Here is a 15706-nt window from a genome sequence, read left to right on the forward strand (position 1 = left end):
GATAGACCAGCCTCGCTAGTCGCCAGTCCGTGATTTTGTACGTGCAGTAATTGTGGGGGACTCGGGCTTTGGAATCAGGCAGATTTGGATTTTAACCACTTACTGGTTGTGAGATCTGCTCTTTACCTGTCAAATCCTCAGTTTGTTCACCTGTGCAATGGGGCTAAACGTGTCTCCGTCACAGGGTTCTATTAGCCTTAAATGAGATTTTAAATACACAGAGCCAAACTCACAAAAAATCCTGTATGGATAGTAATTTTAATTATTATGATCTTTATTGTTCTTTCGTTTCTTCCGTCCTCTGATGCAACAAGCCCACACTGAAGGTCTGTTTTGAACCACAAAGCTAGCTGCTCCCAACTGCAGATGCAAAGATAAATAAGTCCCGGGTCCTGTTCTTGGGGAGTTCCAGTCCCATGAGGAGGAAAGGACATTAACAAGGTCTTACTAGACAATGTAGCCCTCCTATAGATAGAGGGAAGCTGGGGTGCTGGGAGGCGCACAGAGAAACCCCCTCACTCCCTCCTCCCAGGAATGTTTCATGTGGTGTGGGCAAGGAAGCATGTTAATTTAAGCAGAAGGAACAGCAGGTGTCATCTCTGGGAGGCAGAGAAGGTATGGAGGCTGGAGGCACTGAAGGAAGTTTGGTGTGGTGGGGAGTTAGGTAAGGGGTAGGGAGCGGTCAGGGAAGGTTTAAGAGACAGCAGGGGCCAGGTTATGAGGACCGTGAACATAAAAGCAAGGAGGAATTTAAAGCCCTCTGCTTTCCGAAAAGAGCCATTTTTTAGGAAGAGGATGGCTACCCTGTGGGGATGAGTGCCAAGGAAGGAGGTTACTCCATGAGGAAGGGGGAGAAAAAGAGGGCTGAAGGTCAGGAGACCACCAGGGAGGGAGACGAGGATTCTTTCCCCTCTATCTCCCAGACTCTACAGATTACATCAGGTTAATAATTGCCTGAAATAAAGTGGAAATGAGCACAGATCCAAACCCCCAACCCACTCTGGGATGGGGACAGGGGAGGGGTCAAGGGAGGGAGGGCAGTTTGACAGTAATGATGCAGTGATGATGGATGCAGTTCGCCTTGGGTGCTGTCTCTAGGATCAGGATGGGGGCACACCCTCTCATGACTTCCCTGGCCCCTACGGAACACAACTGGTGGGAAACAGAGATGTGAGGCTCTCCCAGCTCGTCATGTGCTTATGCTGTCACATTTCCTTCTCCAGTTGGACAGGTGAAATATAAGGGATAATAAAATACGCCCAGGGAATGTGGGAGAGTCAAAACGCGACAGGTGAAAGTTCACTGCTTAGCCTCTCATGCTCAGTGCAGTCGTGGACTGCATGAAGGGAACCATCCCCAAATTTGGTGGAGGGAGTCCTATGCCTATGAAGAAATGTATGATTTTGAAAAGGTTTGCGCTGGTGGTATCTGTAAAAAAATACATCAGTGTATTAGTTTCCTAGGACTGCCATAAAAAAGTACCACAAACTGGGTGGCTTAAAAATCCAGAAATTTATTGTCTCACAGTTCTGAAAGCTACAAGTCTGAAATCAAGGTGAGAGAAGTATGCTCCTTCTGAAGCCTGTAGGGAGGAATCCTTTCTTGCCTTCCTAGCTTCTGGTTTGCTGGTAATACTTGGCTTACAGCTGTAGCACTTCAGTCTCTGCCTCCATTGTCACATGGCATTCTCCCCTGTGTCTCTATCTGTATCTCTTCTTATAAGGACACCAGTCACACTGGATCAGGGCCCACCCTAATGACCTCATCTTAACTTGATTACATCTGCAAAACCCCTATTTACAAATAAGATCATATTCACAAGTATTGGGGGTTAGGACTTCAACAACTTTTTGAAGGATACAATTCAACCCATAATAGCAGGTAAAGGGGCCTGTGTTGGGGCTGTGGGGGTTGATCAGAAACACACTCTGCCATCTAGGAACTCAGGGCCCACTGATGAGTTTCCTATTGTAGAGGACAGAGAATCAGGCATCAGACCAGGAAATCGTGGCTGCATTCATTTAAGCCATTGGTTTTCAAAGTGTGGTCCTGGACCAGCAGCATCAACATCATCTGGGAACTTGTTAGAAATGCAAATTCTCAGCCCCATCCTAGACTGGCTGAATAAGAAACTCTGGGATGAGGCCCAGGAAACTGTTTTAATAAGCCTCCAGGTAATTCTGATGCAGTCTCAAGTTTGAGACCCACTGATCTGGGCCAAGCTCCCACTGAACAAGTGGGAAAACTGAGCCCCATAACCCCAATACTACTCCCATTTACTGAGAATTTATATGCTAGGCAGGCCCTTGATGTGCATCACCCCATTTTGTGCTCATTTGTGTTCACCCAATGCAATAGATACTGTTGCTTACTCCATTTTATAGAGAGGAGAGCAGAGGCTTGGAGAGATGAGTAAAACTCCAAAGTCTCAAAGCCCTTAAAAGGTGGTACAGGGATTAGAAACAAACACCCCAACAGATCTGGCCAGACCCCAGCTCAGGTCTATTATGAGGGAGAGAGACTGGATGGGAGGCTGGGGGAGACTGGATCCTTGGGCTCCCAGGAAGTTTGGGGCGAGCTCTGCCCTGGGAGAGCTTATAGTCTGTGGGACACCAGCTGGGAAGAATGAGTCACAACCCAGTCCACCCTCCCAGGCCTCGGCCACTAGCCCTCCCTGCCTGCACTTCCCCATCCTAGCCCTTCTCACCCTGGTGCTCATTGGCCAATCTCTTCCCTCTCTCCCCCAACCCTCCCCGGAGGCAGCTGTGGGTCTGTAATGTTCACAGTTCTATCACCCATGCCTGGCGCAGCACTTGGCGTTGAATAGTCTTCAATAAATGCTTGTTGAATGAACGAATAAATTTCTGAAACTACTTCCACCATACTTTCTACATTTTAAAATGCCCTACTGGCAATGTGTATATCATCTGATTTGGTAATTCCACTTCTAGCAGTTTATCCCAAGGAAATCAGCAGACACACACACGAAGATATATCAATAAAGATGTTCACTGCAGTGCTATTTACAAAAGCGAAAACTGGATATAACCCGTCCACTAGAGCACTGGGCAATTATTAAGTGTCAAGTTCTCCAAGGCTGATTGAGCAGGAAAATGCTAACCATAGGGCATTAGGTGAAAAAAAAAAAAAAACTGGTCACAAAGCTATACATATGATTCTTATTGTTTTTTAAGTACTGTGAATACGTATCGAAAAAGCCTGGCAGGATGGTCACAAAATGTTAACAGTGGTGATTCTTGGGTCACATGACCAGTAGTTTTAATTTTCTTGTATACGCTTTTCTGATTCTTCCAAATTTTCGACAATTAATAGGTGCACTACTATAATTCGAAAAGGAATTTTTGGAGTTTTAAATGTGCCCAACAAGGAAAAGGAGAAAAAACAGAGGTTCTAGGTCTGAGGAGTACATCTTTGGTACTGGAGTCTCACAGACATCACCTCACGCAATTATCCTATTAGCCCTCTAGACTCTCTATTCCCATCTTATAGATGAGAAAACATGCTCAGAGAGGTGAAGCAACTTGCCCCAGGTCACACAGCCAGTGATGCTGGAAGCCTAGCCCGGGTCTATCTGAGTCCACAGCCCAGGCTCATTCCATCCCACTGTGTGCAGACATACATACACACACTTGGAGTGCAAATGTTTTTAAAAAGTACAAGGAACTTTAATTTTGGTCTTAAAGTCTCTAGGCCACAGGGCTTCTAGCCTGGCCCATTGGCCCAGTGCACAACATACAGTGAAGAGCAGACACGATTCTGCCTGTTGGTGCAGCATTGGACATCTATTGTCTCAACCAGTGCTCATAGGACCATGAGGTGGGCAGGGCAGGGACACCCCCTCCCCATCCCCGGCCAAGACCTCATTGTAGAGCAAAGATACTATGTCTCTAAAAGGGGAAGTAAGATGTGGTCAAAGTCACTTGATGAATGAGGTGTGGCTGTGCAAGCTACTCCTGCCCTCGTGCCCCAGCCCTTCATAATAGCCCTCACATCCTGTGCTCCCCTCTCCCAGAAACAGTGAAATCCAGGAGCTAGTGACGCCAGCAAGACCAAAGAGTAAACTCCGGAGCAGTAAAAGCAATTCAGCTTTAAAGACAGCATGTAACTGAGACAGGAGGCGCCTGAATGGAGGCACAGACTTTCCCAAGTTGACCTAAGTGGGCTGCGGGGACAACTGGGGCTTCACCTGAGACAGGCAGACTCCATTGGCTCCTGTCACCTGCCTGAGTTCCCAGCACTCCAGCACTGAAGACAGGCTGCAGGAAGGAAAGAATTGGCTCAACTTTTATTTGGTTGTCAAAGAGGTAATCCTCACTTTAGTTCTTTCAAAAGGTACAAAGGAGTGAGCAGTAAAGACTGTCCCTCCCACCCCATTCTGCACCCTCCCCCACCCTTCTGGTCTCCCAGTCTTCTCCCCAGAAGCCAACACTCTCCCCAGCTTCCCTTAAGTCCTTCTAGAGACAGTCTTGCATCTATATGCAAATGACAATCAAATTTAAAATCTGCTTCCTCCCATCCCTGCGATTTTAGACAGGTTGAATAAGGGCCTCAGCAGCCCTGGATTTTCATCCTTGCTCTGTCACTCACTATGCACCCTACCTCATCTTCTCTGAGCCTTGCTTTCCTCAGTTGTAAAAGGGGGTGAAAATCTGCCTGCAGGGTTGCTGTGCAGATGAAGCTGGATTCAAAACTATATAAGTAATTCCAATTTCTTTAAACACTATAAATAAATATGGAAAAGGCCTGGGTCACTTGAGGGGGAAGTGGGTCAATGAAGTACAAATTTGGGCCTCTCCCCAGGCCCTGAGAGTGTTGCAACTCCCCCAGGAGAAGGGTGGCTGGCTCCTCTGGGAGATGGATGGAGGCTGCAAGTCTCGTTCCAAAGCGAGCCTTTGTCTTCTTGGTCTGAAGATGATATTTCCGGGGCCTTGACAATGTTGCATTCTCTGTCACATGCTGGTCTTGGGGGCCACCCCCTGCATCTCTATCATGAGTCCCCTGCCCCCACCCCAGGGTCAGATTTATATTAAGGGCTCCTTCCAGCTCCTGGATGAGAGAATGGGCATCTAGGCAGGGCTGGGAAGTCACTGACTGACCTTGGCCCAACCAACCAGTTGTCAATTAATCTCCACAACTCTACCTGGGGAACTGGGGTTTAGGGCCTAGGAGAGAGAAACTGAGACAGTCACAGAGATGTAGGGGAGCTAGGCACACAAGATGGCAGATTCCTCCACAAGGTCAACCAAGAGCAGGGCCTGAGATAGTCTCCTCTGGTCAAAGTCAGACCAGCAGACATTGTACAAATGGCCCTTCAACTCCCGTTGAGTACAAGCCCCTGGGTGGGATCATTTGTCTCTCCTTCCATCCACCCATTTGTTTGTCTTCCCAAAACTGCCAGCTGAGGCCTAGCCAGAGACAAGCCCTAGCCTTGGCACAAGGCCACATTCTAAGATGAATCAGATTGTCCCGGCTGGAGCCAGTGGGTGGAAGACAGAGGACATACTAGGTGGAGGGCACAGCAAGGACCAGGGCTCATGGGTGGGAAAATGTTGGGCCAAGGCTGGCACTAACATTGAGTGCAGGGTGGAGGTCCCAGTAGGTGTGCCGGAGGTCATGGGGAGACAAGGAAAGGAGGGACAAACAGCGGGTTGTAGAGTGACAGGCAGAGTCCTGGACAGAAGGAGGAAGCAACGGAGCGAATGAGCATGGGAGGCAGGGCCTCTGACTTGGTTCCATGGGGAAGCCAACTGGTTTCTGTGGGTCTGTCTGTCTTCATGCTCACTGGTTAATGCCACCCCTCTCCATTCCCCCTTTGAGGCTCTGGTTCTGTCTGGGCCAGGGGTTTGGGTTGCCAGTCCTGCTCTCCCCCTACGCCAGGGCTCCTGGACCCCCACAGCCATAGGACCCCCTCACCCCCAGCACCAAGGGGAAGTGGTGAAGAGTGGTGTATGAAGTGAGACAAACTGGGAGCAAATCCCTCACTCTCTGGCTAGATGACCTCAGGCAAGTCACTTCACCTCTCTAGGCCTCAGTCTGTTACTCCGTGAAATAGGGCTAATGGAAGTACCACCCAATGTTGTAGGGTAGCTGAGAGGGTTAGACGACAGGAAGGACCCAACGTTGGCCCAGCACCTGCCACAGTGTTTGGCAAACAGGGGAAGCTCCAGTTCTGGACACTTGATGGTCAGTGCAATTTGTAGCTTAAAGGGGACTCTCCAATCCCAAAGAACTGAGGTCCCAGAGCCCTGGTGCCCGGGGGTAGGATTTACCGCTCAAGGACAGCCTAGGGAGGGGATGAGATGTGGGGAAACAGAGGCGGCCCTCAGCATGGACGGTTTCTCCTGTCCTGGAGCCTGTACACGTGCTGGAGAAAAGAGGGACAGTCGTCGGGCCAAGGCGGGGGTGGGGGTGCGGGAAGAGATTTAGGTCCCCTTGACCCTGCATCTCGATCCCGGGTTCAACTGGCCTGCGGGCGGTGGGGGGGGTGGGGGAGGCAGGGCCGGCTTCTTTCGCCCTGCTGGGGGTGGGGGGGCGGGTCCCCCGGGAACCGCTCCTCCCGCCCGCCGCCGCTTTAAGAGGCTGCTCCGCGGCAGCGATCGGGGCCGGAGCCGCAGCCCGGGCGAGCGGAACTGTGCCGAGCGGGCAGGTGCACGGCTTCGGGGACGGCAGCGGCATGACCGGCCACCACGGCTGGGGCTACGGCCAGGACGACGGTAGGCAGAGATCTCGGCTGGCTTCGACCTGCTGGGACTCGCCCTGGACCCTGGCGCCCAGCCGGGTTTCCCCGGCTGGCAAGCCCCTCATCTGCCAGGCCGGACCGGGACCCCCCTCCCGTCCAGCCCCCAGAACCCGGCCCACCTACCCGGCCCGAAACCTGGCTCCCCCGCGCCTGGCGCCAAGTCCGCGCTGCGCCCCAGCCGGCCCCGCCGCCAATGGGCCGCCGGGCGGCTGAGCGCCTCCTGCCGCCTCCTCCGCGCAGCCCCTGCCGGCTGCGCTCGCTCGACCCCGGCGCAGACGCTCACTCACTCACCCCCGGCGGCGCAGGGGGTGGCGGTGGCCCAGGGCAGCCGGAGGCGGTCGCGGCGGAGCGCTGTGCGCGGATGTCTGTGCGGGGAGCGCGCACGGCGTGTGTGTGCGGACCTCCCGGGAGCTGGACTCCGCGTGGGCAAGGGCGCAGTGTCCCTGGGAGAGTTTCCCCGGAAAGTGTCCGAGCTTTGGTGCCGGGAGGTATGAGAGGGAACGGGCTTTTGGAGGCGCACGCATGTGTCTGCATGCAGCAGGGTGTCTGGGCACGTCCCGGTGTGAGGCGTGGGAACCCGTGGCCCACATCAGCCTCCTGTTCTGACAGGGAAAATAGCTCTTCCACCCTGCCTCAGTTTCCTCAGGATGCAGAGGAAGGGAGAGGAGGCAGAAGGTGGGAGTCAGACGGCTTAGGGTGGGTCTGGGGCAGGTCGGTTCCCTTTTGGGCTACTTCTTACCGGGGTGGGCATGGGGGGTAAGGGTTTCCCCCTTTCGCTGAGGTGAATAATGAGGACCCGATATCCAGGCTGCCATGAGGAAACCCAGGCAGGGCAGGTCGGGGTGGGAAGAAGCAGAAGTGTTGGTGGGAGGAACACTCCCTACTTCTCTGGGGAGAGGCAGTCACTCTGTGAGGGTGAGGGGTGGTCTTGGGCTACAGTCTGGGGGTCAGGAGGTTGCAATGAGCCAGAGGGAGTTAGGGAGGTGCTGTGGTGTCTCTGGCCCCCTCTGGGACCTCAAGGACACAGGAGCGTATTTTGGAGGGGAGAACCTCAGATCTGGGCATGCAAAAGCTAGAAAGAGACATTCAGAAAAAGGCAACAGAGACCAGCAGAGATGGAGAGAGAGGCAGAGAAGGTGCAGGTTGGCAGAACCCATAGAAGATCATCTCCCCCCAGCACCTGCTCAGAGCCAGTTTCTGGGTGCTTCCCCCAGAGTCAGAGGCCCCTGACGCCGGCCTTCTTGCTGGTCTTGCCCACCAGCTCTGAGCATGTAGTATCCTGTAGGGCCTGCCACCCTCAGGCCACTGCCCCTCGCCCAGGCAGACCTGGGTCATCCAGTGTAGGGGCAATGAGGGAGGAAAGGACAGAAGGATAGAGGTGCCGGCGTGCGGCATGCTCACAGGACTTCAAAAATAACCCAGTGGGTCTGGGCCACGATTCTGAGTCATCCATAGGGACACAGCTCTGTTGGCACCTGCTGCTGTTTTCTCAGGAAAACTTAAGAAGCCAAAAACGGGGAGAAGCACCAGCCGGCAATAGCTCTAAAAATAGGCTGCATCTCAGGATGTTTCCCGGGGAGATGCCGAGCCTCTCGGCTGCAGATGGAGCCTCTGGGAGGCAGGTGGTGGGCGCCTGTGGGTGTGCATGCAGGTGTGTGCGTGGTGTGTGTGCGTGCACGAGCATGTGTTTTGCTGTAGTCTCTTAGTGCAGACTTGGGTTTGCAACAGGGGGTGTTTGTATGTGAGGGTGTATATGTGTGTGTCAGATGTAGTCAACAGAGCTGTGTGTGTGTTTGTACACATGTGTTGCTGGGCCTAGCCTCTCTGGGCGTGGTGAGCCCAGGTCACTGTGCACATATGTGTGCACACGTGAAAATCTCTGTGGACCTATAGGCACATGCCTGGGGAGGGCAGCTGGGGGCAGTGCATGCACATGCTGTGTGTTTATACCAGAGTCCGAGTGTATGTGGGCATACGTGTGAGTGGCCCTCAGTTCCCTCATCTGAGAAATGGGGATCACTCTGGTTTCTACTTCACAAGGTGGTTGTGAGGAGCATGTCACAGAGCCAAAGCCAAGTTGATGTGAGCTTTTGTTATTATTATCACAAACACCATCACGAACATGCTCACCATGCAAGAAGAGGCCAGATACCTGGTAGGGTCAGGTCAGGGACTCCGGATGGCCGGAGGCCTCTCCGAGCATGTATTGGGTTGGGGAGAACCAACTACTGCCAGGACCACCCAAGCCTGTAGCTGTGTTATGCTCTCTTCCGTGCATTAACTCTCTGGGCCTCGTATCAGCTCTGGGCAGTGAGTTTTAGTGAGGCCATTTCCCAGACAAGGAAATGAGGGTTGAGAGGGAGGTGGCAGAGCTGGAATTGGAGCTCCAGAGCGCAAAGCTCCAAAGCAGGGGCTAACCTCTGAAAGGAGACAGTCCCCACAAGTGCCCTCGGCCTGCAGCCCAGAGATCAGGCCTGGCCTGAGTCCTCGCCCTGTCCCCACCTGCAGGCCCCTCACAGTGGCACAAGCTGTATCCCATTGCCCAGGGAGACCGCCAATCACCCATCAATATCGTGTCCAGCCAGGCTGTGTACTCGCCCAGCCTGAAGCCACTGGAGCTTTCCTACGAGGCCTGCACGTCCCTCAGCATTGCCAACAATGGCCACTCTGTCCAGGTGGACTTCAATGACAGCGATGACCGAACTGGTAAGTGGCTCCTGCCAGACCCTTGCACCTCTCCCCCTGGGGACCCTGTTTTGGGCAGGCTCAGGAGGGACAGCATGCTGCGCTGGGGAGGGACGGCTCCACCTCTCACCAGCTATGAAGACTTGAGCTGAGTCTCAGTCTCCTTCGGCATAAAATGGGAGCAATAAGACCCTATTTTCCTCTCTAGGGTTATGGAGAGGAAAGATGAAAACCTGAGGTGATGTTTGTGGTGCTGGCATATAGCAGATGCTCAAGAAATGCTAATTCCCTTCCTTGTCTTCCACTTAGTGCTTTAGGTCGGGTTTGTTTTCATTCCCTGCCCCGTCACTGACCTGCTGTGTGGCCTATGGCCAAGCCCTCCTCTCTGTGTGATCTGGCCAAGCCCAGCAGAGAGAGAAGGGAGCTGAAATGTTCTGTGTGCCAGGCCCCTTGATAAGGTCACAGGCAGCTCTTTTATTCCTCTTGAGAACCCACCTCTAAGATGGGCAAGTAGAGACTCAGTGAGCTGCGGAGGGCCCGAACCAGGCTGGTCCAACTCCACAGGTCTTCTCTTCAAGGTACCCACAACCTCAATCCCAACCATCTTGGGCCAGAGAGAGGCCAGCGGGAACTTGTGGGAGCTCCTTCCAAGGTCTCTTTGCCCTGGGACTAGAGTCCAGATTCTTTCATGATAAATTCCGAGGCAGAGGCCTCAAGAGAAACTGCTAGAATTTCTTGCATAAGAAAGTGATTGGTACTCTGTCCCCCCAACCTTCCCCCCACCTGCCGCCACACAATGAAAGCACTCAAGGGAACTCAAGTTTCAAATAGAAAAATCAAAGGGCAGAGAAGAGGAGGGAAGCCAGATAGGAGTGATCTCGGTTGCTTAGTCCTGAGTTCCCCGGGAAGCCAGGAAAAAAGAGAAAGAGAATCAGTTATAATTCTTCTTGAAGAAGGAGGAATTCCAGCAGATCCTCAGCAGAGAGACACAGCATTTCCTGGTACCGAATTCTAAGAAAAGCCTCTCACCTAGAGCTTTGAGGAGGGACATGGGGGTCTTGATGACCCTAGATGACAGTTTATGAAGGAGAAATTTTCATATGGTTGTACCTTTTAAACAGCCTTCAGAGGGCACTGAGGATTCTATTCAGACATCAGTAGCTTAGTGAAGGCCACTGTTGGGGGGCAAGGGTCAAAGGGGCATGCTTCTGGACCACTGATCCAGGGGCTCACTTTCAGGCCTGGCTGAAAGTGAGGGTTCCCCCCTCTACCAGAATGCCCAGGCCTGAGGGGGCAGGGAGCCAGTGGAAAGAAGGTGGGCTTCGGAGTGAGACAGTTGGGCCTCTGCCACTAACCAGCTGTGTGCCCTTGGGCAGGATACCTACCTTTCCGAGCCTCAGTCCCACATCTGTCCGATGGGGGTAACAATGTGTCCCCCTCAAGGTCGCTGTGCGGGTGGATGCCCACGGAGTGCTGAACACATAGTGTCCAGTGAATGGCAGTGTGTTCTCTGGTCAAGACGGAGGGAGGGGGCTAAGGAAGCCAAGCTCAAGGGGTTAAAGAGGGAGTTCACTCACTGAGAAACCACACTGTGGGGTCCCAGGTGTGGCATGCTCAGAGGGGTGGGCCCCCACAGGCCATATTAGAGAGCTGAGCCTGCAGGCCTGGCTGCTCCTGCCTCCCCAGGATGGGGCAGCCTGACGGGGCCCCTGCCCATGGCCACTACCCCCAGACTCCCTTTGCCAGCCACCTAGCATTGCCATGGACAGGCCCTACTTCTCAGGTAAGGCAGGGCAGCAATGAGGGGCCTCTGGACTGTCCTGTCATCCTCCTCCTCCTCAAGGAGCTCTCGGGGGGAAGGCCCTGCCCTGGTCACCCATCCTCGAGGGGCCTGGTGGAACTCTGAGCCCAGGGCTGTCACCTGATCCAGGGGCTCACATTCAGGCCTGGCTGGGGCTCCCTCCACTGCCAGATCCCTTTCAGCTGGAAATTCAATCAGTCCCCGGAGGCGTTGTGTGTGGCCCCAGCTCACCGGGTATCAGGGTGGGAAAGTCACAAAACCAGCACAAGTGGGGCCTGCCAAAGAGGACATGGGGGAGGGCATTGGAGGTACCTGGGCCTGGCTATTAGAGTGGGGCCCCTGGGGAGCTGACCTCTGGACAGCATCAGGTCCTGGAGAGTCTCAAGGTTCTGGAGAGGCAGTGCAGCCTTGGTGATTAGGGGCTTGGGCTCTGGACTTATAAAGGAGATGCAGGCTTGTATCCTGGCTCAGTGTCATGCTGTGTGACCTTGGGCAAATGCCTTGCCCTTGCCTCATCTTTGTTTCCTTCTTTATAAAATAGAGATAATAATAGATTCTGTCCCTCATGGGCTACTATGAGGATAAACAAAATAGTCCTTCTGATGCAGCCCTGGGTCAGGGTTCCAGACATGGGAGGCCTGTTGTTAGTGATAATGGGTACCTGAGAGGCAAGGTCCCAGCTTCCATGCAAAATTGGGCAGGAACGGGGAGGATGGCCAGATGGAGAATCTACTCTGTCAGTACCAGACTCCTCTGCCACCTACAGCTGCCAATATTTCAGCCCCGAACCAGCAAGAGCCCAGGGAACTGGGTGGGGACTGACTCAAGCACAATTAGCCCAACGAATTTTCTAGATGATAAACTTATCCCCCTCCTGGGCACTGCCCTGATGCTGGCACTGCCGCCTGCCTGTCGGTGTGGGCTCCCTCACGTCGATGGCCACACACCCCACTTCTCCCTGCAGTGATGGCTGGGGGCCCCCTGGATGGGCCCTACCGGCTCAAGCAGTTCCATTTCCACTGGGGCAAGAAGCACAGTGTGGGCTCAGAGCACACGGTGGACGGCAAGTCGTTCCCCAGCGAGGTAAGCCCTCCTCTACCTGATCCCTCTACTATCCGGGGAAGGACTGGATGGTCAGGGGCTTGACAGGTGCCTGGTGTGGGGCCCTGGAGAGGGCAAGGAGGAGTGCCCAGGAGGCCTGGAGAGGGACACCCTCCACCCACCCCAGCACAGAGTCTTCCACCTGAACTCTGCCCACTGCTGTCCTAGTCTGTGTGACCAGAAGGAGTTTTCTGAAGGGCAAATCCAGCCCCACTACACCCTTGCCAACAACACTACAGGACTGAGCCTGTCCTTCAGGGCCCTGCATGACCTGGCCTTGCCTGGCCTCATCATCCCTGACCTCTCCCCATACTGCCCTGCATGTGATGAATCCCCTGCCCACACCTGGCTCTTTCACGCCTCCAGGCTCTCGCTTATGCTGTTCTCCCTGCCTGGAATACCTTCCCCCAAGGGTTCCATCTGATAACCCCCTGCTTATTCTTTGGACACAGCTGCAGGCGCAGCCTTCTCAGGGAGGTGTCACACTGGACGGCCATCATCTATTTCACAGTTCATTCATGGAGGGCAAGGCCTGAGCCAGATTCTTCTTTGGTCCCCTGGGGCTCAGGAAAGGGTTTGGCCCAGAGCAGGGTGGATGCTATCTGTGGCCCTTAGGGGCTCCCCTAGGCCCCTCAGGACCCTAGGCCTGGGAAGATTGAGTCTACCCCTCCTGCAGAGGGGCCAGGAGTCTGGTGGGAGTGAGAGAAGCCTGGCTCTGAGCTCCCATGGCCCCTTGGAGGCACTAAACACTGGCCTGCTGTTACCGCCTTAGCTGCACCTGGTTCATTGGAATGCCAAGAAGTACAGCACCTTTGGGGAGGCCGCGTCCGCGCCCGATGGCCTGGCTGTGGTCGGTGTCTTCCTGGAGGTGAGGGGTGGTTACCCAGGGCCAGGAGGGGCACGAGAGGCCGGGCACTGTCTCTAGTGCCAGAACACAGTGGGTGCTCAGCTCACACTACCCTCTCCCTGACAGACGGGGGACGAGCACCCCAGCATGAACCGTCTGACAGATGCACTCTACATGGTTCGGTTTAAGGTGAGACGAGGGGGGTCCATGCCTCTGACTCAGAGCAGCCTGGTGGGGAGGGAGGAAGAAGCTGGATCATAAAGTGGGCCCATCTGCTCCTCCAACCTGGCAGCAAACTCTTGTCAGGGTGCAGGTCAGCACCTGTGGAGCCCTGCAGCTGACTCCTCTTTGTCAGGGTCCATGGCCTCATTGAGTGCCCAGCATGCAATCTGGTTGGGTACAGAATTGATAAGATGCTTGTCATGTTAATGGCCATCTGACAAGCGGAGCCACCAAGGGCAGCTGAAGGCAGGAGAGAACATGGTGGCTGCAGCTTTTACATACAAGCAAATGGGTGGAGAGGGCCTGGCCCAGGCTGGGAGATGGCATCTGGGATCACAGACATTTGCCCACAATTTGCATCAACAGGCCAAGGAGAAACCTAAATCCTGCTGATAGAAATGGGTGGAGAGGCTGCTGGTCTGGTCCTAGTGGGGGGGTCTGTGCTGACTCCCGGGTTCCCCTGCCCTGCCCCAGGGCACCAAGGCCCAGTTCAGCTGCTTCAACCCCAAGTGTCTCCTGCCCACCAGCCGGCACTACTGGACCTACCCCGGGTCCCTGACGACGCCCCCACTGAGCGAGAGTGTCACCTGGATCGTGCTCCGGGAGCCCATCAGCATCTCTGAGAGGCAGGTGAGTCCTCCCAGAGCTCCAAGTGGAGGGATGCGGCACTCAGAGCCCACCCTGGGCAGTGTGACTCCCCCAGCCAGCACCCCGCAGCCTGTGGTCCCACCGTCAAGGCTCCCATATGCTAATAAACGTTTAGATTTTTAGTTGGGAGTTACCTTGATTATTAGTCATTAGGACGTAGGCACAGGCTGGGGGGTGGAGATTTCTGGATCCTGGGACCACCCCTGCTGTGTTAGAATCTGAATGCTGCATTTGCTGATAAGTCACAGCTAGATGGGGTTGGAACTGGAACTAGGTGGATCAGGGTCTAGGTTCAGAAGCCCTTTAGTAAGTAACTAAGGTTGAGGTCCCAAAGAGGGAATGAATGGCGAGAAGAGAGGACAAGCCCTCGGAGCAAGAGGAGGGGTGGGTAGGGCTGGCTGGGCAGGGTATGCCAGATGACATGTCTGGGATCAGAGAGGACCACAGCACTCACATTCTGCCCTGAGTATCTCTTCTGCCTTCTTAAGATGGAAAAATTCCGGAGCCTGCTTTTCACCTCAGAGGATGATGAGAGGATCCACATGGTGAACAACTTCCGGCCGCCACAGCCACTGAAGGGCCGTGTGGTCAAGGCCTCCTTCCGGGCCTGAGATGCCCTCCTGCCCAGCCGGCCACTAGGGCACCATCTTCCCAAGGGCTTCCACGTCAGCAGACACCAAACCATCCGAGGCTCCCTGCCTGAGGGGTGCTGTGGTCCCCCCTTCAGCTGGCTTGCTCCTTGGCCACCCTGGAGGCTTCTTGACGGAACCCTGGAGTCAGGGACACCCTTCAGCTGCCCTGGGGACAGGAAGGACAGGAGCTGAGCGTGGTCCAAGCCTGGGGCTGCCTCTGCTCTCCAAAGGCCCCTAGGAACCTCCTCTTGTCTTCCCAATGGCAGTGGCAGCAGCCCCACCCGGAGCTCACACTGTGATGGACGAGACCCAGCTCTCTGGGGCAGGCAGCTGGCATTGCCAGAAAGACTCAAGCAATAATTAGAGGTGGGCAGAGCTGCCCTCTCGGTGTTACCTCTTCTGCAGGCCTCTGCCATGCATACATCTGCCAGGCCATTATAATCAGCACCCAGCCTGCTGGAGGTGACATGGCCTTCTCCCTCCAGCCCCCTGCTGCCATGGGCAGATGCTGGCTACAAATTATGTCGTATCTTCTCTCATCCCCACCCAGCCACCAGAGCCACCTACATGACAATCCATCCATGCATTGATTAATAAATTCATTCATCCATGCAACAAACTCCCCTTGAATGCCTGTGCTATGTCAAGTACGGTTCTAGGCATCGGGGGCTGAAGGGGGTGAGTCAGGCACAGTATGTTGGGAGGAACATAGGTACTGAGCAAGTGAGGGTTATACAGAGGGCAGGGCAGGGCAGGGGCTGTGAGAGCAGAGAAAGGGGGAGCCTACCTTGTCTGGTGAAGAAATTAAATTCCAGCCAGTATTCCAAGACAGAGGGAAGAGAAAAGCAGGTGTGCAAGCTTGGAGGTGAGAAGAATCCAGAGTGTTTATGGAGCTGAAAACAACTGGTGGGGCTGGAGCCCTGTGGGATCAAGGCTAATGGGGAGTCATAAAAGGTCTGGAGGAGAAGAGGGACAGGGCCAGATGTGCGAAGGGGAAGATCCCTGTGGAG

At 54.5% G+C, this 15706-nt stretch overlaps 1 protein-coding gene across 1 annotated transcript; it reads left to right on the forward strand.

Annotated features, from left to right (window-relative positions):
* Positions 1-6694: 6694 nt before the first annotated feature.
* Positions 6695-15303, forward strand: CA7 (carbonic anhydrase 7). Its single transcript, XM_058528624.1, has 7 exons — positions 6695-6734; positions 9269-9466; positions 12211-12329; positions 13120-13215; positions 13321-13383; positions 13891-14046; positions 14553-15303. Exons 1-7 carry the CDS (start codon positions 6695-6697, stop codon positions 14673-14675), a joined length of 795 nt encoding a protein of 264 aa, XP_058384607.1. The 3' UTR covers positions 14676-15303.
* The last annotated feature ends 403 nt before the right edge of the window (positions 15304-15706 follow it).

Source organism: Diceros bicornis, chromosome 32 (assembly GCF_020826845.1).
Source record: "Diceros bicornis minor isolate mBicDic1 chromosome 32, mDicBic1.mat.cur, whole genome shotgun sequence".
In the NCBI taxonomy this organism is placed as follows: Eukaryota; Metazoa; Chordata; class Mammalia; order Perissodactyla; family Rhinocerotidae; genus Diceros; species Diceros bicornis.